Genomic DNA, 23586 nt, shown 5'->3' with positions numbered 1-23586 from the left:
TCCCCTGCATCCTCCTTATTCTCAGAGCCCCAGCGTCCTCCTTATTCTCAGAGCCCCAGCATCCTCCATATTTCCAGAGCCCCAGCATCCTCCTTATCTCAGGGGGCTGCATCCTTATTTGCATCCTTATTTCCAGATCCCCTGCATCCTCCTTATTTCCAGATCCCCTGCATCCTCCTTATTCTCAGAGCCCCAGCGTCCTCCTTATCTCAGGGGGCTGCATCCTTATTTGCATCCTTATTTCCAGATCCCCTGCATCCTCCTTATTTCCAGATCCCCTGCATCCTCCTTATTCTCAGAGCCCCAGCGTCCTCCTTATCTCAGGGGGCTGCATCCTTATTTGCATCCTTATTTCCAGATCCCCTGCATCCTCCTTATTCTCAGAGCCCCAGCGTCCTCCTTATTCTCAGAGCCCCTGCATCCTCCTCCTCTGCACAGAGAGAGAGAGAGAGCGAGCGCCTGCATCATCTCCATCCCAGCATCCTTCTCATTCTCAGACAGCACCATCCTCCTCCTCAGACACAGGGAGCCCCAGTATCTTCCTCCTCCTCCTCAGGGCAGAGAGAGAGAGAGAGTCCCAGTGTCCTTCCTTAGCACACACAGACCCCCAACAACCCACAGGGAGCCCCAGCATTTCCCTGGTTCTCAGAGGACACAGACTCCTGGAGTCCTTAGTACACAGCACCCCCCCCAGAGCCTCAGCCCAGGGGGAGCCTGTGGGTCCCGCTCCTCCTCGCCCAGGGCATCCCTCAGGGTCCAGCATCCCCAGCCCATGCACAGGCAGCGTTCAGGTGGATAACAGGAAGCAGAGCCTCCAGAGTTTGCCGTTTGCTGGCCCGTTTCCAGTTCCACGAATATACTCACCCTCTTCAGGGGGTTTGTTTTGTCTTTTCGCAGGTAAGTTTGCAAAGTCATTAATCTGGGTCCTTTCCTAGCTGGAAAATGTCAGTTGATTGAAAATGATCCTACAGGGAGAGGTGGAAAGCTTTGCATTTCAAAGCAGCCTACTCTGCTTAGGAGTTTAGGGTGGCAGGGAGGTGGGGGGAATCAAAGGCTTTTATCGTCTTGGGTAGGGAGGTGTTATTCTCTCTTACATGAAGGGGTTAAATCTTTCCAGTGAGAGATTTGGGAATTGCAGCCCCGGCATGAGATCGGAGTCAGTCATGGAACCGGGACATACACAGAATAAAATCCTATTTCTATGACCTGGAGGCATTTCAAGGCAGTGCAGTTATGTAGTTGATGTGTGTATGGGGGATGGGAGATAGGGGATGGGGCTGGCATGCACATGTCCCCATTATCCCCATAAGCTCAAATAATTAATGAACAAATGTTAGAATAAAATTTATCAAAAGAAGTAACCAGAAAAAAAAACACTTTATCCTATTTATTTTTTTCTTTGGTTTTTTTTTTTTTTGGGGGGGGGGGGGAGGAGGGGTTTGACAGGTTCCTCTTGCTCCTTTTGAGTTCCCAGCTCAGTCAGAACCAAGCCTGGAATCTGGCACCAGGAGCCTTCATTCAGAACTTCAGAACTACACGGGGCATTTTCTCCCACCTCACTTTAGTCCAGTCAGGGTCAGCACACTGGGGCTCCTTCCGGAAACCTGCAAACATGGGCCCTAATTCTGGACACTAGGTGTCGCTGTTGTGCAATGACTGGGACTCCCTCCACTTAACTCAGCAGCATCCCCATCCCCAGAAAGCCAAAGCCCTGAATCGTGAATCAAACCAGCTCCTCCGCATGGCACCCACTACCACTGAGCCCCTGGGACAACCTATCCTGGGTTTTTTTTCACTTTTTATAGCTCAGTAGGTCCTCCGTTCTCTTACAACTCAGTTGGAACCAGTGCAGGAATCCCGTCGCCATGTGTTTTCATCCACCCATTTGGTCATTTCAGCAGGGGTCCTGAGGCCACTACAGCCTGCACCAGGACTTCATTCTGGAACCCTGTATCTAGGGCTCCAAATCCTGCTAGGTGTTGCCCTTAACAACGACCTTGACGCTGCCCCTCCCCCCCCCCCAGCTGTGAATGCTGCTTTCCTAACATCTCCAGCCCTGGCTGACCTAGGGTGTGGAAAGCCCCAATCCAGGAATCGAACCGAGGACCTTCCACGTGGAGGAAAATCACAGAATTTGCCGCTGACCCATCGGCCAAGTCTATGCTGCTTATATTTAATGCAGTCCTGACATAAGGGGTGTGTTTACACTGTTTAGACTGCATCTTCTCTGGTTCTTCTTTAAAACCTTCCAGCACGTGATGCAGTCAGCTGTCTCACACTGCCTTCCCCTCTCTCCTCCACTCTAGTTTCTCTCCCCCCCCCCCCCCCCCCCCTGATATCTTCTAGAATGCATTTTTACACTGTATGAGATGTACTTGTCCACACCACAGACCTCATATTCGGAAACATAAAGCATGCATATTCATTGTGCATCTCCCGAAGACAAGCGCTGGCTCTAGGACAGGTAAAATTATCACCTCACCCTAGATCAGCTGAACAGGCAGATCTATTTCACACAGGGAGTTGTAGCTCTGATTTTCCCTTTGATAAGAAAATCTAAACTACAGTTTCTGTGCATGCAAAGGAGAAAAATCAGGAATGGATTACCTTGCTTGGTTGACCTGGGGTGAGATGGTTATCCTAGAGAAGGGGATCTTTAGATACTTCAGCAGGTTGTTTATTTGATGTTATGCATGGCTAGAGTTGCCAGCTTCCTCCAGATTATCAGAATAGGCTGATCCATTCCTGGGTTTTACCCCACTACCTGTACAGACTCATAGCCTTGCATGCAATGGGGTAAAACCAGGACTGGATCAACCTGCCTTGAACAAATGGAGCCAACTGAGAACTCTAGATACCCTCTGGTATTATGTAACTGCCTCTATTTCTCCCCCTTTGCCTCTGCTGTTGTCTGATGCTCATTTCCTTAAACTCTATTACTTCTGCCGTTTCCCCACCCCCTGGTGTTTCCGTGCATGCCGACAGATCATAGAATAGCTCTCACTGGACTAATACAACTGTCCTTTTTCAATCTAGCCCCAGGTCATTATTCTGGTGTTTATCCAGTCTTAGATTCTAACACTCAGCACAGTGCATTTTAGTCCTCACAAGTCCGTAAGGAATGGAGAACATGGACATTAGGGGGGGGGGGGGGATACAGCTTGGGCAAGCTAGACAGCTCAGTGGTAAGTGCTGTGCTGTGTGGAAGTCCTGGTTTCCATTCCCCAGCCGGCTGTAACTGGGGATACTGCAGAGGCAGCGCTCATGCCTGGGGGGAGAGTGAGGAATTCGCACAACAGTGACACCTAGTGGTCAGACTTAGCGCATTGGGTTGCAGGGTTCTGGAGGAAGCCCTAGTGTGTGGCCACCTGTCCATGCAAAGGCTGGGCTGAGTAAGCTGGGAGGGGGATATAAAAACAGGGAGAAACCCTCTGGGTAGTCGTAAATATAGACTCGTGTTGGTGCCTTATCCCAAAAGAAGGAAGAAAGTTCAGACATAAACTAAGCAGCTTATCCAGCGTCTCTCCTTCCTTCCTGTCTTTTGTCTCCCTGAATCTCTGTCTTGCTTGCCAACATCTTATATAAGCTGGTTTCTCTTTCTTTGGATGCTGACCGCTGAGATGTAAATATTTGTTTCCTTCAGATTTGTGAGGCTAATAGTTAATGGCACTCGGCCAATTACCTTCTGCCCTGTAAACCCAAGAGGCGTCACTGAAATTTGTATCGCTCTGTTCACTGCAGTTTATGTGTCAGTAGGGTTGAAGTTATTTGAATCCATAAAAAAGAAAGTTGTATGGGGGAAAACCCCCCCACAGGCCTAGCCTATAGCAGACAGATTCTGCATTGACAAGACATCACAGAGCAGAATGCGAGGATAGGATCACTGGAAAACCAGGACCGGGGGCTGGCCTGATGGCCGTGGTAAACTGGCAGTGCTGTGCACAGCTCTACAGAGGAGCCTGGGTTCAATCAGCTTGCTTCCTGAGGCAGTTAAGGGATGCTGCGGAAGCAGCGCTCACAGCCCCTGGGGGGGGGAGGCAGTCCCAGGCATTATGTAAGGGTGACACCTAGTGGTCAGAGTTAGGGAGCATGGCTGCTGGGCTCCAGGACGAGCCCTGGCGCATGGCCCCTAGCCCAGGATGAAACCGCCAGGTCAAAAGAAAAACCGGACCGGATGACGGCACTCCATGATTTTTCTCCCAGGATGATAGGGAGTAGAGCAATAAGCGGAAGTGGAAGGATCAAAACATTACTGTGATGGGGAGAGGAGCTGGTGGCCATTTTACTGCAGCTGATAACCCTTTTGAGAAAAACCAAAGGCTGCTGACAAAACATTCACACCTCTTTAATCTGCTTTCCTGCCTCTCCTCCTGGTTTAGCTTATCTTCATAATGCAGTATATGTTAGGAGTCTGTCCTTCTCTTTAAACCGAGGTTGCATGCCAGCATGTGCCTCGTTCAGCACGGCACAGGATAAACTGTATTGACCTGTGAGAGTTGCTAGTAAGTCCGCTTGCCAAAAAGCCAGGTCAGCAGACGGTTCCAGGTCAGTGTGCGGAACTGCCAGCTCACTCCAGTGAAACAGAGTAAACAGATCCACTCCTGCCTTTACCCCATTCCCCCCCCCCCCCTGAGTTCCCCAACAAAATCAGAACTACGAGTCCATGCATGCAAAGGAGCAGAATCAAAACCCCGATAACCCTATAAAATGCAGAATTCTCAGTTGGAGGTTCTGAGCTGTCACACTGTGTGAGTGTGTGTCACGTTGTGTGAGTGTGTGTCACGCTGTGTGAGTGTGTGTGTGTCTCTCTTTCCTTGCTACCGACTGGAAGACAGAATGTGACCATTTGTTAAATTTTTCCCTGAGCGCTTTAGGCCCTCATAGGTAGAGGAATATAATATTACATTTGATATTGAAAGTTCTGAGAGATAGTTAATAAGGCATCATACCGTTCTGTCGTCGTTTAGCTGTTTGGAATATGCACTATGCCCGGTCTGTGAGGGAATGGAGCCCTGCTCGGTAGCGCAATCCTGTTTCTCCTCCTCCTCCTCGCAGAGAGGAAGATGTTTTGCACAGTACTGCAAGAAGTCAGCTGGGATCACACTCGCTGCCAGCACTGGTTTCTCAGCGTCTCGTGCACGAAGCTGTTGAGACTCCGCATGGTTGGAAAATGTAGATCGGGAGAGTGGAGGGGGAAGCCTAGGCTGGATTACAACAAGGAGCTTCCATGTTCTGATCCCTTTTCATTGGAGCACCAGAATTGTTAACCAGAGGCGACGGTGCTGTGTCTAAGCTCTTGAGGAAGGGACCTATGTGGTCTCCAGACCTCATGAGCACCATTACATCACCTCTGGGTAATTCTTCTGTTGATTTCCTGAAAGGCAACACAACCTGCAAGGAATCCATTTTGTTTTCCAGGACCACCAGAGCTGACCTGCTCTCTCCAGGATGAATAATACACTCATTCCACTGTTTCCCTAAATAAAGAAAAAACAGAACCCTAAAAACTTAGGCTGCAGTTGCCATGAGAACTAGCAAACCAAATATTCCCTTTTTAAAACCAAGGATGGAAGAGCAGCAGGAAGAAGGGTGGGAAGGACTGGGGAAGGTCTCTGATATAACGTTGATGTACTAAAAAGAACATTATCTGTGCTCCGTGAGCAGGTAGGACCGATCTTGCGATGCTACTTGTGTTGTGGTGCCCCATGAGATAACTGGTATCTGGTTTGTGATATAGAATTTTAAAATGTAATATAATCAGTGCTAAGCATGTCTTTCTTTTGCTGGGTTAGGACAGCCTTTTTATTTTAATATTGGCCATTGGCCATGTGTCTCACTGAATACCAAGTATATTGTAATGGCCACTTCAACACTGCTGGCCTTAATGATTAAATAGCTTTGGGGGTGTGCATGTAAATTAGGAACAGACTAAGGATGCCTCAGGCCCTACTCTACCCCCATTACTCGTTATCCTTATCCTTAATACTATCTTCTGAGGTCCCTCATCTAGGCATGGGTGCCGGTTGACCGTCACATCCATCCCTGTGTACTAAGGCAAAAGGTACCCTTCACTTCCCCAGCAGGCAGTACACTTTCACTTTTGTGGCTAATCTCTTGGTGATTAAAAGCCACTGCTTAAAATGAGTTTCTTTTTTGTTGAGTGTGGCATCTCTGTGGATGGCTATCACAATTTTTTTTTTTTTTTGCACATTTTTTTCCATGAAAATGGAAGAGGAAGATCAGATGTGTTCTTGCATAAGCTACTATCCAATGTTTGGTATTGCCATGTGCTGCTCATGTTAGCATGACAGGTATGGGCTATGGAAAAATGCTCTCCCCCGCCCCCCCCCCCGAACTTTGTAAACTTCCAGTCATATAGAATCAACTTCCTTTATGTCATGATTTTATAGAGAATGAAGGTTTCCTGTGTTATTTGTATTATTTAATCCAAGCTTCGCCATTGAAAAAGTCGGTTATTATCAACAGCTGTCTCTGCCAGATAGTGGCTTAGTCAAAGAGTCAGCAAATAAACTTAATGCAGCTTGACAACTCTGCAAGTTTCTCAACCTTTAACCGTTATGTTCACTGGTTAGTGAAATTTCCTTGAGGTTTGAGGCAAGTCGTCTGGGCCTGCCCTGATGCTTCTTCGATCTATTGGTGCCTTGATGTCTCGTTACTTTGTGTTACATCAGCAGTTGCTTATTTTCAAAATATTCTTGTTAACCAATGTGTCTATAGGAAGACGCTTGGTAGCCATGTTGGCCCTGGGGAAAACTGGATTCTCAGCTGGTTGAGACACCTTTGTAGGACCAAGACAAGAATTCAGCCAAAAGAAATATTTACTTCAGATGAAGAGGTGCCCCATATGGTTTAAACAGGTCGTGTACAACTTCTTTGGCTAAGTTTTATCTCGGTTCTGTTTAGAAGCTTAAACTTGAAGAAATGATTCGTAGTCAGCGAATTAAACCAAAGCCACAGAAACAACCACGCCGGCAGCTCAAGGGTCTTGTTTGTACTCATTAACATGCATCATTGGAGGGATATTTTTGACAGATATTCTTTCATACCTCTGCGCATTGTGTAATAGCTCCAAAGTACTCAGAGCAAATGGCAATTATCATCTTGTCCCAGTTATAAAATTAGACTGCTATGTTGCTGTATGAATTGCTTGGATTTCTCCTCTGGAGTTTCCCCTGAACGTGGGAGGAGCCATGTTTAGAACAGTGTCACAAGCCGCCTCATATGGAATGGAATCTGATCGGTAAATGTAGAATATGATGTCATTTGTGCATGCACAGTCAATATGGACTAATTAGATCTAGTGAGCATCCATTAATCAGTGCCCGTTCTTTGCTAGCTTGGCTGCTGTCAATAGTTCAATCGCAAAATATAGAAATCTCAAAAGGACCTTAGAGTACTCAATAGACTGCTAATACTTACAGAACTTAAAATAAACCCCCTGCTGATTGCTGGCAAACCTTTTTGCCTTTTATTGGTAACTTCTATCTGCACAGACAATAATGTGTAAGCCATATGCACCAGTTGACTGGAGACAGGATATGTTTATTGATTTGTTTATCCTTGCCAATGTACCTGAGCCCATAAAAGGGAGGAGACAGAAACTGCTATATCATGCCTCCAAACCCTCTTTAATTATAATGAAATAATGATAGCAAAACAAAAAAAATCATCTTTATTAGCAGAAAATGAATGCACTGGCAGTGGAATTATGATAACTTGCCATGGACACGTGGAACTGTTTGATGCTCTGTGGTAGCATCTGGCCCTGGTAGCCCTGGTAGCAGCAGCATAAGCTGTAGCTTATGCTGCTGCTACCAGGGCTCTTGGTTGGCTTTTCTCAGCTAGCGTAAAAGGTGCAGTGTGCCTGACGTAATGATCTGTAATTCTCTTTCATGAATCCTCAGCTGTGGAAGAGGGCTGCCTCTCCCTCCGTAGCCCAGCCACGATGTTGATGCTGCTGCCTCCTACCGGTGAGTACGGATGAGGACTTTGCGCATGCTTTCATTCAGGCCCTCGTTATGATCTTATAGGCTTTTCAGAACTGAGCAGACCAGAGAGGAAACTCACAGCAACCAAATTCTGGTTCTTGAGATCAGAGGCATACAAAATAACAAGCCACCCGTTACCATTATTCAGTGCGTGCTTTATAAAATGAGGTCAAGCTTTCCCCAAACCTGGTTAGATTCTTTTCTGTAGGGGAACTCTGAGCAGGTGTCATTGTACAAGCATGGTTGGACTCCAGCCGTGATGCCATTTAACATCCTTACTAGCACGGAAAGAGGCAGAAACAGCTTCATATTCACAGACGATACCATCAGGGAGACAGACAGTGAGCTGATATGATTCCAGTTCCGTTTCAAAAAAAGGATTTGTTAATTCCTGCTTAACCCGATGCCTTAGGATGACGTGGTGTAATCTACTTAGCCCGGGTCAGCCTTGATAGAATGAGAGCGCGTCCTGGTTCTCTTAAACTCCCATTCCCTTTACATTCTAGGGGCCTTATGTACTCAAGGGCCTTTCCCATTTTGTGCCTATAGGAAAAATGCTTATAGGACTCCTCCCATGGCGCACAGGTGGACAAGTACCAGGGTTTGGTGAGTTGGGGGGGGGGGGGGGAAGGACCATTCTATTAAGGTTGACCTGGGTCATAAGACATAGAGGGGTCCAGGTCTAGCACAAGCAGATCCAAGCCTGTTGGGGGATCGCTCGGGGGGGGTTTAGGCTCTGAGACCGACTCTCCTCCTTTATCACTATGGCACAGCGCCATGCCGGAAAAGAAAGTGGGAGGCGCTTGCTGCTTGGAAAACCGAACATAAAATTGGCACAAATGATGGAATCATGGGTCAGTCAGAAGTGGCCCTCACCTTCTATCTTCCACATGGAGGCTTCCATGCTACAGCGGTGTCTGCCTCCAGAGGCAGGCGTAACTCTGGAAGATAAGGTGGGGGGGGATTTAGGTAGGGCTGGGGGGTGGGTTAGTTAGGGGAAGGGAGGGAAAGGTGGAGAGGATCCAAAAAAAAGTTCCCTCCAAGGCTGCTCCGATTTCGGGGAAAGTCATCGGGGCTCCCCTTGGACTTGGCACGCGCAAGGTGCACAAGTTTGCATCCCCTTGCGTGCGCTGACCCTGGATTTTATAACATGTGCGCGCGGTAGCGCGCACATGTTATAAAATCGGGTGTACATTTGTGCGCACCAGGTAGTGCACACAAATGTACCCCGCGCACGTAAAATTTAAAATCGGCCCCAATGTTTTTTTGGGGGAAAATTTACCCCTCCTCACCCTTACTCCAAGGAACACCTCAGCTCACTGCAGTTATAAAAGGACTTATGTGCTTAAGTTTATCTGCACATGGGGGCGGGTGATTTACCTGTGGAAATGGCTTTAAAAGCTATCCTCAGATTGTAAGCTCTTTGGGGAAGGGTGTTAAAGTACCTGAATTACTGAGAATGCTATAAAGCTGCCTTGAGCACTATTTGGAAAGCAGGCTAAATAATTCATATTCTTATTATCATACAACTGAGCAAACTTGCATGTCTCCCCACCCATCACTTATCCTACCTGTCTTTCCAAGCACGTTTCAGTTCTGCCAGCTTGCACACTGGACTTTATTGAAGAAAAATGTCCCTGAAGTCCAGATGGGCCATGTTTACTACACCTCCCTGATGCTTCACTTTCATCGCTTCTCTAAAGAATGCAATCAGATGTCTGACAGGATCCCCCCTTTTTGAAATCATGTTGTCTGCCTGGTATCCTGTAATGTGCTTGTGCCAAGGTGCCGCGCTTTCTTTGCCATCGTTTCCGTAGTTTTGCCCTCTACTGAAGTCGGACTGGCCCAAGGATTCACCTCACGCGGTCTGGTTATGACCGATAAATCCCTCATTCTGTTCTCAGACATTTCTGCTTAATGATTCGTATGGTGTGGGGGTGCGGAGGATTAGAGCCCATGGAGTTTTCCATTCTGCAGATTTAACAGGGGGAAAAGCTCGGAACAAGGGGTTAAGGGATGTTGTGGTGCTCCTGAAACAGGAAAATGCAAAATAGAGCTTGAAGGGGTGGCGGGGGAAGGGCGGTGAACATGGAGGGGCAGTGCTGTCCTGCACTCTCTCTGCCACGCTTGTCTCCAGGATGGTACAACTGTCTCTCCCCTATTCCGGTCCAACATGGTGGCTTGTAGACCTTTCTTCCTTTGCTTATATACAACTGGTGTTCCTCTCTGGCTGCTCAGGCCATGACTCTAGAAGGTCTTTTCACAATTCCCTGGGAAGAAAGTACGGTTTGACCTTGGAAAGGGGCATCTTTTCTGAAAAGCCGTCCCCGCGGAACACGTTGGGGTCCGGTGTTCTAACAGAGCAATCCAAACAATTACGATACCACCCCTGAGTACATGCCTCCCTCTTCTTGGCTAGAAATTTTCAGTGGAGGCCAATTAATTTTTTTCTTTTTCTGTTTTGTAAACATGCCTCTTTCTCTGGAGCCTTCTTTACAAAGGATTTTTTTTTTTTTTTTTTTGCAAGCCTCTTGCGGCTTCACAGGCTAAAAATATCCAGAACAAAATGTACTACACCAACAAGAGTCAGCTTTGCATAAGGCACGTGTCTCGTCTCTCTACCTCATCTTCTCTCCTTTCTTTTTTTCTTGGGAGCTGCCAGCAGAATGCAATTAACATTCAGGTCATGCATCCCCCGCTGGCCAGGGCTCAACCAATCACTGCCTACTATAGTGAGAAACGAAAAGCAGATTAAATTACAAATCCGAAACATCCTTGGACAGAGTTGCACAAGTTAATTCTTAAATGTGTGGAGGAATGGCAGTGAACTGAAACCCAGAGACGCCAGGTACCAATTTAGATTTTAAGCCCTCTCTGGGGGCAGAGACCTACCTACTGTTGTTGATTAATACACAACTTGATCATGGATTTGGCAAGGTGAGTAACCAAATCCCAAAGTAATTAGTAACAGTTACTATCAGTAAAAGGTAGCAAGTTAGTATTTAATCAAGAACCAGAATAACCCTATACTTATTTTCTCTTTTAGTTAAAATAACCCCTGTTCTACCTGATGCATGGGCCCATGTTCCCTTGGGTTCTTTCCAACACGGGGGACAGCAAAATGTCTTTCAGGGCTCGTAGGATCAGAAGGTTCTCTAGCCAACAATCTCCAGTAACAAAAACTCACACCACATGTCAGTTTGGGGGTTATTCCAATATAAATCCTTTACTGGGGTATTTGCTGCACATGAATGCATTCAGTAAATGATACACTTTAGAGCAATGCATAAAAAAACAAAAATTGGATACAGTCTAAAAATCACAGCCCGTGCATAATATGCACATACCAGGGGTTTCTCCTAGCACACTACCTACAAGCAGAGGTACTCTGGGTTGCTGGATCCTCCTTGGGTTTTCCCTTCTTGGTAGCTGAGTCACTTGATATAGACTCTGAAATCCTACAGAAGAACTCGAAACACTCTTGAAATGAACATCTGCTTTCTGGCAAGCAGTACCTCGGATGCAAGTTTTCAAGCCTGGTAGCCCTTCTTCTGACTCAGCCAGAAACTCCACCCTCCAGTGAGATACAAGGAGCATGGGAACCCTCTCACCACTCTTCATCTTTTTTGGTTCTCTCACTCTTAGGCTCCTCGTTGGGTCTTAAGAAATCTCCCTCCTCCTTGAAGGCCAAGGGACTCGAACCTTGAGCCTCAGTCACCTTCCCAGGGTGGAAGCCCAGATGAAAGAACATGAGCCAAAGTGGGCTCATGATTTTTTTTTTAAGCACACTGTTCACTAGACATCTCCCACTGTCTTATGTTATCATTCACTGTCTGTAAGTACTCTAATGTCTCTAGTAAGTGACACTTTGGTGACATCCTTACATTACATTAAAGTTACTTTGCCTCTTGGCCTGTTTTTGGCTAAGATCCAAGCCCAAGGTCTGAAAGGTAAGCTAAGATTGTGGTTGTAGTGTGGGGTGTGATGGTAGAGGGAGGAGTGGGAGAATAACTTTCTGCCACTCAGCTCCCATTGGGGACAGAATAATGTAACAACCATTGCAAAGCAGAATGACTAAATCCCCTGCTAAAAAAAAAAATTCACTTCTCTGAAGAGTAAAGAGAAACCATTATTTCTAAAGTAGTCCGTCTCAGTATCATTTTTGGCTAAGATGAAACATAAGATCTGAGCCATGAGCTGACAGTAGTCCCTTCTTGGCCTTTTGGCTGAGATTGGCAATATGTGCGGTATGGGGGTTTAAAGCTCTGTCAACTGACTTATTCAGGAGCAAGTCATTTTTGTATTAAAGAAGTATTCCAAAAGGTGAAATGTCGCTTTTTTGGATCAATAGTTTCCTCCTGCGTCTTTGAGGTTCCATCTCAGTTGGAACCGGTCTCTTTTGGGCCATTATGCTTTGAACCTTCATTCACAACTACATGTTTACCCCCCCCCCCCCCCCCCACCACCACCACCACACAAACACACACACACTTAGCCCAATCATTGCAGTGACAGACCTTGGTCAGGAGCCAGAGATCAAAGCTTCTTCCAGAAGCCATGCACATGAAGCTGATTTCCAGCCAGTAAGTATCACCTCTGTGCAATGGCTAAGACTCTCCTCCACCCCAGGGAGTTAGGCGCGCTATGTCTGCAGCATCTCCAGCACTGATCTGGTGAGCAGAAGTCAGGTCCAGAAATTGACTCTAGATCTTCTGCACAGCAGCACACAGCAGTACTGCTGAGCCATTAGGTTGGGCCAAAATGTCACTATATAACATCAAAAATTCAGTTTTCCAACTAGATTGGAGGCTTGATGTATTAAAAACATAAGTAACATGGACATGAATGGAGGGATAGAAATCCCACATTCTGATTGATCAGACACTTGAAATTGATCCATTCTCCTGCTACTAAGGACTGAGCACCGAAACCTCACATTTTCCCCCCTATGTATGAGTTCACTCTAAGACACGCTGAAAATAGTTGACAATATTTTTGTTTCAGTTGGTAATCCATTATAATCTTTTGTTTAAAAGAAAATAAGTACATAAGATTTGCCATACTCAGTCCGACCATCAAGCCCAGTATCCTGTTTCCAACAGTGGCCAATCCAAGTCGCAAGTACCTGACAGGATCCCAAGGGATAGAAAGATTCCAAGCTGCTTATCCCAGGGATAAGAAGTGGATTTCCCCAAGTCTACCTTAATAATTGTTTATTGACTTTTCCTTCAGAAACTTGTCCAAACCTTCTTTTAAACATAGCTACACTAATAGCTTTTACCACATCCTCTGGCAACAAATTCCAGAATTTAATTATGCATTGAGTAAAACATTTAAAACTAATAAGCGAGAATAATTTATTACCCAGTAACTTTGTTGTATGTCCCCTGGTCTTTAATCAGTTGTTTACTCTTTCAAAAAGTACAATGTTTACTCATTCCATTCCTCTCATTATTTTATAGACAACTATATATCTCCCCTCAGCCGTCTCTTCTCCAGGCTGAAGAGCCCTAACCTCTTTAGCCTTTCTTCATAGGGGAATTGATCCATCCCCTTTATCATTCTGGTCGTCCTTCTCTGTACCTTTTCTAATTCTGCTATATCTTTCTTGAGATGAGATGACCAGAACTGCACACAGTACTCAAGATGAGGTCGCACCATACAAAGCGATACAGAGGCATTATGATATTCTCTGTTTTGTTCTCCATTCCTTTCCTAATAAGGATCATTCTGTAACCTACCATGAAATCACCAAGAAAGATTTTTTAAGCATCAACTAAAAATTTCACAGACTGGAAGGAAAACTATATCATTTCAAATTTACTGAAGCCTTTCTAGAAAATATCTTGTTTTGGCAGGAAATCTTCTGTTTAGGCCAGATTCTTAGCGGTTAATAGAAAAAAAAAAGAAAATTTAAAAATGTACCAATAATTTATTCAATGGCCCTCCACAGTGGTTCTTTGTTACTCCACTAAGAACTGGTAGGGAGGGTTTAGAGATGAAAGCAAAGTCTTGTGGGACTGCAAGTTCCTCGTTTCAGTGAATAGACAGCTAATGGCAGAGCTCCTCTTATCAAATAAGTATTCAAGGGAAGGCAGGCACGTACCAATGAAACTTATAAAATTCGTTATTTGCTGAGGAGCCAAAGTGTTAGGTCTTTCTCCGTGTTCACCTCAGCCATAGTCTTTGAAGCTTCAGTGGTTGAAATATTGGAACCCTGAAGCCGTTCCTCTCTGATTTGTGCCAGCACACTGCAGCCAGGATCTAGCACAGCGGGATCTAATGGGATCCAGTACTGTGATACCCCTAGGAGCACAAAATCTCCAAACTGACAAAATGAAAACAGGATTCTTTCCAGCAAGTGACAAGAAGCCCAAAGGATAAAAGCTGTTTTGCAGTACCTGAGAAATCTTTGCTCCTTAACTAAGCCCTAGTTCTTAAAACAGTGGAAAAGTTAGCAGGTTTCCTCCCTAGAGTAGCAGTCTGAAAAAAGGGAGCAATATCCCACTAACCTCTTCCTTTGGGTTAGTATTTTTTCTCAGTAGCACACAACAGATCCAACTATGTTAGTGCTCTTTCTGCAAACACCTGCAAGAGAGTCTGCAAAACTGCTTTCTCTTCCTACAGTGGACTTCTGGTTCTGGAACATTCTAGGGGTGCATTATATTTCTTGGGATGATCCATTGTAGCAGTTCCTATGGGGGTGGCTCAATCCATCTATCTAGGGACACATTGCTCTTGTAAGGATCCAATGGGCCCTTCCATACCAATGAAAAAATGTCCCAGTATGTTTCAGGGGGAAACGCTGAGGCCATACTGGAGCAAAACTTTGATAATTTCCCTCGCCCCTTCTGTAACTTTCCTTCTAAGGATCACACCCTTGACTTCCGAGTTCAATGACTTACGTATTTCCTGCACCTGGTAAAAATATCTCTTGACCTGGAATAATTTCTGAGGCACCAGAGTGATTTGGGAGTTCTGGTTTTGAATGCTGCTCCCCCTTTTTTTTTTTTGTTGACCTTATCACTAAATGACGACTGTATTGTTGCATCCATTGAAAAGCAGGGTCCGTACACCAATGGTACAATCCACTTTTTTGAGAAGATGTTCCCCCTTCTTGCGCCCCCTGGATCTCAGTTTTCAGTGCCCATTTTTTGAGGAGGAATTGTGCAGAGACCTTCTAAGGGTTGTGATTTAATGCTGATTCTTTTTTTGCCTTCTGTCTCAATGCGGTGTGTTATCCCTGGTCCTCCCTATGGAATGACCCTATTTATTTCAGCTAGCGGACCAACTTGCAGTAGGTTTCCAGCAGGTTTGAATGAAACACTAAAAAATATATTTTTACATATATATAAAAATAAATCTATCGAGGGAACATAACAAAAAAAAAATCATTTATAAAAAGACAAAGAATTATCCAGCTTTTGTTTGTTTCATGGTGGTTTCACTACAGAGGCTTGCCCACCACCATAGCACAGACATCACCCCACAAACACTCCTACCCAGCCACGTGCAGCCACTAGAAAGAGAGCTTTGTAAGGGAAAGGCGAAAAAAGCAAGTCAATGACTGTTCCATGGACACAACACATCTCTTTTTCTGCAAATAAAATGCTGGGGCACATTTCCTGGGCATCACTTCGGGGTGGGTGGGGGGAAGGGCGGGCAGTTTAATAAAACAGTTGTTTTTGCGTTGTTCCCCTTTTTTTTTTCCCCGATTCAGCAGTTGTCTTCCTTTTGGGAAGGGTGGGGATTGTGTTTTTTTAATCTATTGCTGACAGTGCAAAATTTAGACAAAAGTTTAGCCGAAGTACAAAAAAATGCCTCAAGTGAATATTTTCACGAGCAGCAATCTGGCTAGAAATGCTGAAAGCTGGACCTGGTTTGTTTTTTTTTGCATTGGACAGACACTGGTTGTCTTCTTTATGTCCTATGAGACACTTCCCCTGAGATATCAGCGCACATCACTGGAACTATACCGTGCCAAAGCCTGATGGTGCAAAAAATACATTTATAGCAATTTGTGATGCAAAACTTTGATCTTCTTGTCTCAAACCCAATCTCCTTGCTAATTGGACACAAAAAAAAAAATGTATTCAGAATTGCTCCAGGCATTTCCAAACTTTGCTGCTACCTGGCATCGTTGTATCTCGGCCATCTCTTGCTTAACATAAAGGGATTCCACACTTTGCTCTCTTGCACCGAGATTTTGCTGCCACAAGGTCCAAGAATTTCACTGCCACCACTTGTTTCTGAGATGGAAATTCAAAGAAATGAATAAATCATTGACAATTTTCAGTGTTTCATGGATTTTCAGTTACTGACAATAAGCCTTAACCTCTTGTCAAGTATTCATGAACGTCGAAATTGTTTTTGCCCTATGAGAAGGCAATTATTTATGGCTGATTTTGTGAAGAGCACAAACCAGTGCAATTAATTTACCTTTCACGTTGTCATGTCACAGGGCCAGATGTTCGAACCTTCTTCCCTGAGCAACATCTGGCCTTATGTTTTGGTAACAAATTCCATAGTAGCTACTGGGCAATAGTTGAGTGAAAAAGAATGCTCAGATGCCTTTTGCCAGGGTCTTTCAGATTCAGCATTATGTGAAAGGTGCTAACTGGAGATATCAAGTATGAGAAAATACGTGAAAAGGCCAGCATTTGAAGAGCTCAGTTGGTGCTTGCCAAGAGTGTGGAATCCCATTTACTGGGTGCCGCCATGAGGCATTAGGGATGTTAAAAGGGGTCGAAGATGGGACAACTAGGGCAGTTGCATTAGAAGAGTAGAGTAACTCTTGTTAGTATTTTTAAGGCAAGATGCTCATAACTGATGCAATTGCAAGCAGGTAATGAAAGACCCTTCGTGTCTTACTGGAGACCACTGGAAAATCCCCCCTTTTTCCAACAGAAAGGTAAAAGAACCTTTAGATTCTAACAATATATGTCAGCTGTTTGCAGGCTTATTCGGGGCTAGTGAAATGAAGCTTTAGAATTGTTGGGTTTTGATATCGGAACGACTGGTGTGACACGCTGACTCCCTGGGTTATGGTCCAAGAATGGGCAAGTCCAGTCTTTGAGCGTCACAAATAGATCTGATTTTTGAGATACCCGCAATGAATACGCATGAGGTATATTTGCATGCACTGCCCACAGTGTATGCAAATATATCTTCTTCATGCATATTCATTATGGAGATCCTGAAAACCAGGCCTGCTTGCGGCACTCGAGACCGTAGTTGCCTAAACTTGTTATAGTCTATCCCTCTGCTAGTGTGGGATCATTAGTGCCAATTTTTGACAGCCCCTGAGGCCGCAAAATCCACTTTGTCCCCACCTACCTTATGGCAATATTTTGAAAAAGGAAACTTCATGGGTGGTTTCCTTTTGAAAGTTGCCTTCAGGTACAAAATACCCGCAGCCTTTGCATTTGTGTTTTTTCTGCGGGCAGAAATTTTGCTGGAAAACAACGGGCATAGATTTGGAAATGCGATCTACCCAAGTTGTTCCCCTATCCCCGCCGGGAACGCCTCCTCTTCCTATTTTGGAAGCCCGCGTGTTTTTAAGCTGGGCAGGGGAGGGCAAGTCCCAAGTCACCTTATCCGGGCAAACGGCTTTGAAGAGAGCCCTGATAACCAGGGAGTTAGTGAGTAACTGCATGCTAAATGACCCATCGAGGTCTCGCCCCCTGGTCTCCCCCCCCCCCCCCCCCCCCCATTATTTCTGTTTCGGTGGCTGTGTTTCCCTAGGTCTCAATCTTCCCTCCCTCCTTCCTCCCTTATTTATCCAAAAAAGGGATCTCAAAGATTATATATATATATAATTACTGCAAATGGCACAGAAGATGAATGGTGGCATGTGGACCTTTTTTATCCTCTGGTTTAATGGTTTCTGATGTTTTCAGAGCCCCCTCATGCCATTGATCGTCTGCACTAGGGTTAGTTCCCTCACCATGGGGGTCTATTAACCAACCCGCGATGCGCAGTAATCCACATTATGGGGCCGATGCAATAAGCCGCGCATAAAAACGTGCGACCAACCCGGGCACCCATTTTTTGTGACGATATCAAGTAAGAGGAACCACAGGAAAGCAGTATTTTTGACTTTTTTGTGGCAGCTTGGAGCGTGTGAAACAGCGCCAGCACCGGGGCTGGCGTTAAAGTTTGCATGTTAACACGTGTGCGTCAGTAGCACCGTGATTTTTTTTGCATCGGGGGTAACAGCTGATAGCCTCATCTGCATGTCATTTACATGTGATGAGCGCTATTAGCTATGCATTGGTTTGGACGTGTGTTTTGGATGCGCTAATCCCATTACTGCATTGGGAGTTATTCTAGCACGTCCAAAACACGCGTCCAACTGCACGTCATGCTGTGTGCTAAACCAAGCGCTCTGTATTGCATCGGCTCGTATTAGTGAATAAGACCCTTTCCAATAACGGAAGCTGTGGTGAATTATACCCGTCGTTGGTTAGTAAATAGGCCCCTATATCTCTTCCCTGCTGACTTAAGCACCCGTCTGATTGCTCAGTGTTGATGCCATCTGAGAGCCACTGCAGGTTAACACAAAATCTTTTAACATTTCAAAAAGGGTTTTTTTTGTATTTAATGTTCATTTCATTAAGTGCAAGATATTTGCTGGGCAGAGATTCAGTGACCGCTGCCACACCATTTCGCTGGTGGCCCCAGGACATTGATCTGTGTGATTTTTCCAATTTGCACCTCAAGGCATTCTGGGAATTGTAGTCCTGCTGTCCCCATGGGAAAAGGAGGGCTGTGGATTCCATAGCCTTATTTCATTGCGATGACGCTTTTAAAACTTTAGCAGAATTGTCTGAAAGTCAGGGCAGGTTACCTGGAGCCAGTTGGCAAGAGTTGTGAGTCACTCCTGTCCCTTCTTTCCTCACTACATCAGAGCTCTTCTCTAGGATGAATGGATAGGAGTTACAAATCAAACACCTTAACATTTCAGCATGGCTGGAGCTAGCTACTCAGTTGGCAGCAGAGCAGACCCTTCATAAAATTCTCTTTCTTTGTTTCTGGTCATTGAGGACAGGTTCACACTGTTCTGGATTGGTTTATTTATTTATTTGTTTGCCCTCTGTATATATAAAATAAACCATTCCACAGTTATTTGTAATCCCAGGAGATGTTTTGATAATTACAGAATTCAATAAAATAAGAGAGAGAGAGAGAGAGAGACAGTGGAAAGGGGCAAGTCATGACTTCTGGAATCTTGTTTTTCTTATCTTGGAGCTGGTAAATTTTGGATTTTTTTTTACTCTGGGAACCTGGGCCTTCCCATTCCAGAAACCAATGGGATGAAAGGTTAAATTACAGTTAGTACTGCCTCAACATGTCCTCCATTATTTTTTAATATCTTCTATGAAAATGTGTTTCATTTACCCTGGAAAGAGAAACATAGAGCAACCTAAAAAAGGAATGCCAGCCGGCTCCATTTCTGTCAGGACAGGGTGAACCCCCCTAGAAAAGCAAGACTACAAGTGGGGAAGGACCAAGACTGGATCAGCTTGTCCTGAAAAACAATCAGAGCCAGGTGGGAGCCCTAAATATAGACCCAAAAAAGTGAATGATCATGTCTCCTAAACTCAATGTGAAAAATTAGAAATAGCAGCTGAAATGTTTCTCTGACTCATGTGTACCCTTCCACCTTGGAGCTGGCTAGAGTCCCAGCTGTGATGCCACGGCCCCTAAAAGGCGGTGCTGTTTGCTTGCATTGTTGCTGAGCCCAGGGAGAAGTTTAGCTAATTTCCACCTCGAAATCTGAACCCGGTTTGCTCTTTTATTGGACCCTGCGGTAGGGGAAGGTCAGAAAACAAGTTCAGGACAGACATCTATGACTTGTCAGCCAATCCCAGGCTACCTGTTTGATTCGGGGCAAATCCTGTTTATTTACAGAAAGCCCTAGTTAGAAACAATTATTTTGCGAAGCAAGGCCTTTGGTTTGCTTCTCTCAGCCTCCTCTGCTCAGGTTACAGATTAAGCATGGCTTGTTTTGCACATAGAACCACAGAGTAAAACTGCCTGGGGTCCTTCAGACATTAATGTCAATAGGCAGGGGCTGTGCTGCTGGTCCCTGTCATCTCCAGACAGAATCATCCTGCATTCCATTCCAGTTCCATTCCAATTACATTTTTTTTCACTGGAGGGCCACTTTTGAGTATCCCTGATTTTCCTATTGAGAAAGCAGGCTGCATGTCCCAAAATGCCTTGACATGGCAGAGTTCCTTGTAAATGTAATTTTCAGTTTTAAAAAAATTATGCTCTTTCATTTAAAATTACATCTACATTTGGCAATAGTTGCCTGCAGGAACCATTACAATTCTTGTGTATTTATTTCAGATGCTACCCACTAGAGATACGTGAAACACTCTTCATATTTTCACAGGGAAAAAGGAGAATTTGGATTGACGGTGCACAATTGCGGGAGCCCCTGTTCCTGTTCTGATCTGTTTTAAGATCCTCTTCTGGAGGGAACAGACTGTTACTTTGCAGGGAAACAAAACTTATCAGGTTTCAGTGATAAGAGAAAAGTGCAAGTGCTGGCCGTGTAAGATAAGACTAGCTCAGTGTGCACTGGCAGTGCTTCAAAAGAAAGGTCACTAGGGATGCTGCAGAGAGAAGCAGAAAATGCCAGACAGACAGGGGTCTCAGCTCTTGGAGGAAGGGGAGAGCCAGTGGTGACCCCTACTGGCCATCTGAGAGCAGGCACTGTAAGAGACACAGAAGTGGCTATGACTACATTACATCCAGCTTTCGTAGGCTGCTGCTGTGGAACTCACTATAGTATGCAGGCAATGAAAAAAGATAAGGGTGGGTAATCCAGTGTGCCGAGTCTCTAGGAAAATTGCTAACCCAGGGACTTGCCGTCTTCGAGGTTGTGAAATAATTTTTCTTACTGCTGCAGGATTGGCTCCAGATGCACTGTGGTGGTGGGGGGATGAGGGGGGGGGAGGGGCAGGAAGTTTCCTTTTCCTTCCCCTGGAATTTCACAGAGTCATAGGGCCAGGGATGGGGGAGCTTCCAGTCCTCGAGGGCCACACTCCAGTCAGTTTTTTTCAGGCTATCCCTAATGAATATGCATGAGGTAGATTTCCCTACACATGGCCTCTGTTGTATGCATATCTGTCTGATGCATATTCATTGGGGATAGCCTGAAAACACAACTCAGGGACAGAAGATTACCTACCCCCTGCATTAGGCAATGAGAGAAAGTATGGACTCAACGGGCCCATATGGCCGTCTTCCAGTCAAATCAAAGAAATAGCTGAGCAGAGGGAGGGGAATTGACTGTAGAAAATACCCCATCCCTCTTCTCTACCCCAAAACCTATTTTAAGTTAAACATCGACTTTAAATGTTTTGGAGACCCTTTCCTGTGAAAAAGCAAGGTGTCACTGATGTCGAGTAACCTGGATAGAAACAAGTTCCCAGCAAAGACCACGGGCCACTGAAATTTAGATTTAGACGTGCTGGTGGCATCTCCAGCTGAGAACCATAGAGGGTTTTATCCAGGAGTTTACTGGCACAAGTCTGGTTCAAGGAGACAGAGCAGGTACAGTAAAAGAAAAAATTGTGATAGTCTGGGAATCTTATCTCACTTCTGCTCCAAAACCCCCCCCCCCCCAAAAAAAACAAAACCCAGAGTCAACAATCCAGTTATCAAAAACACAGATAACTGTGGGATGTAATAGATGGGAAGTGGTCTAGAAGTAATAGCCATGTTGTTTTGGAAGAATTTCTTTTAACTGTATTTTGGCTTTGCCAAGCAGGAGGACATGTTGGTGATAAGCAAGAGAATTTACCTAACGAGGAAGAGGTTTTTTTAAAATGTAAAACATACGACATTGAAAGGAGCTGGAAGCGGTCAAGCGGAGAGCTCTTTGGAGCGAGAACGCTGGCCACCCTGAATGTATACAGTTTTGTATTGCTCACAAAGATGGCTGTAAGATGCAACTCAGAATGTGAGGTTATTGAATGCCAGGATATTGATGGCAATCTACAGCGCTGGGAGTGAGTGACAGCATCTTGTGAATTCTAGATGTTTGTCACTTTATGATGGTTCCCCATTGCTACTTAGATAAGATTTTGTCCCTTGTCCTATTCAAATTTGTGACTTCACAAAACTGGTTGGGGTTTTTTTTTAGTGGAATATAGTAGCACCCCCAAACTTCCTCTTGCATAGAGGATGACCATGAACTTGATTGTACTTCACGTCAACAGAGCATGAAGCCATTGACCACGCACAACTAGGAATTTAAACTATTGTAAGGTCAGCAGGGTTGAAAACGAGCAGCCAAAAGCGCACTGTACTGTATCGGCCTGAGTACAGGTACAGCATGGACAACATTACTAGTCTCTCCTTCCTCTCCCACATCCTGTACACCACAAAGGAGCAGGAGGAAGCATCAGTACCAGCTTCTCTCACATACAGGCCGTTATAGTACGCGCCGATACATACAGGCTGATACAGTACACGCTATTTTTACCCCTTATTCAGTAAGGGGTAATGGCGCGTCGAAAACGCACGGCCAACCCCCTGGAACTAATAGCGCCCGCAACATGCAAATGCATGCTGATGGCCCTATTAGTTATTCCCGTGCGATACAGAAAGTAAAATGTGCAGCCAAGCCGCACATTTTAATTTCTGCCAGCACCGGGAAAGTGTACAGAAAAGCAGAAAAAACTGCTTTTCTAAACACCCTCCAACTTAATATCATAGCAATACTAAGTCGAAGGCCCCTACAATAAAAAGAAATTAAAAATTAAAAAAAAAAAGTAAAATGTGCCCATGGGTCGGAAGACGGACGCTCAATTTTGCCGGCGTCCGTTTTCCGAACCCGTGGCTGTCAGCGGCCTCGAGAACCGACGCCGGACAAATTGAGCGCCAGCTGTCAAATCCGCTGACAGCCGCCGCTCCTGTCCGAAAAGAGGCGCTAGGGACGCGCTAGTGCCCCTAGTGCCTCCTTTTACCGTGGGCCCTCATTTAAATACTTGATCGCGCGCGCAGGAGAGTGGCCTGGGCGCGCGTTGGGAGAGCGGGCGCTGCCGCGGGATTTACTGTATCGGCCCGATAGAGTTCTGCCACTCCCTCCTTCTCTTCCCCACCTCCAGTGAGAGGATTCAGTTTCTATGGCCGTGTCAGTCCTAGGCCTTCTCCACTCAGAGGGACAGTTAAAGAGTTACTGTTTGTGACACGGAGGTCTGCAGCTGAGAACTAAGGCAGCGCGCACATTTCCTATCAGCACTTGGCGATTTTCATTAAGTCGCTGCCAAACTGCGTGAGCCACTAGCCTAAAGATTAAAATCCCTGTACCAGCCCCCTGAGCCATCCAGTGCTAGCAGAAAAAGACTCTGTCCCCTGAGCCGTCAAGTGATTGGTTATGCAACATAAGCCACGGGGATGCGGGGTCATCTCCAATGTCTGAGGCATGTGAGTTTATGCTGTACACTGCTGATGAAAAAAAAACAAAGATTTGAGAAAGCAGCAACACAAATTACTGCAGCCGGGCCCAAAACCATGTTTCCAGTTTATCAGTGGACATGTGTGAGGCATATTATCG

The 23586-nt window shown here is 45.4% G+C and overlaps 1 protein-coding gene across 1 annotated transcript in view; it reads left to right on the top strand.

Moving 5' to 3' along the window:
- TMEM269 (transmembrane protein 269) overlaps positions 1-23586 on the top strand; it is a 43258-nt gene that overhangs the window by 447 nt on the left and 19225 nt on the right. The window contains exons 3-4 of the mRNA XM_029578046.1: positions 163-897; positions 7926-7991. Of these exons, the coding sequence (XP_029433906.1) occupies positions 163-897; positions 7926-7991 (801 nt within the window). The remainder of the gene's footprint in view (positions 1-162; positions 898-7925; positions 7992-23586) is intronic.

Source organism: Rhinatrema bivittatum, chromosome 15, assembly GCF_901001135.1.
Source record: "Rhinatrema bivittatum chromosome 15, aRhiBiv1.1, whole genome shotgun sequence".
In the NCBI taxonomy this organism is placed as follows: Eukaryota; Metazoa; Chordata; class Amphibia; order Gymnophiona; family Rhinatrematidae; genus Rhinatrema; species Rhinatrema bivittatum.
The sequence above is the reverse complement of the archived record's forward strand: the minus strand, read 5'-3'. Positions and strand labels throughout refer to the sequence as shown.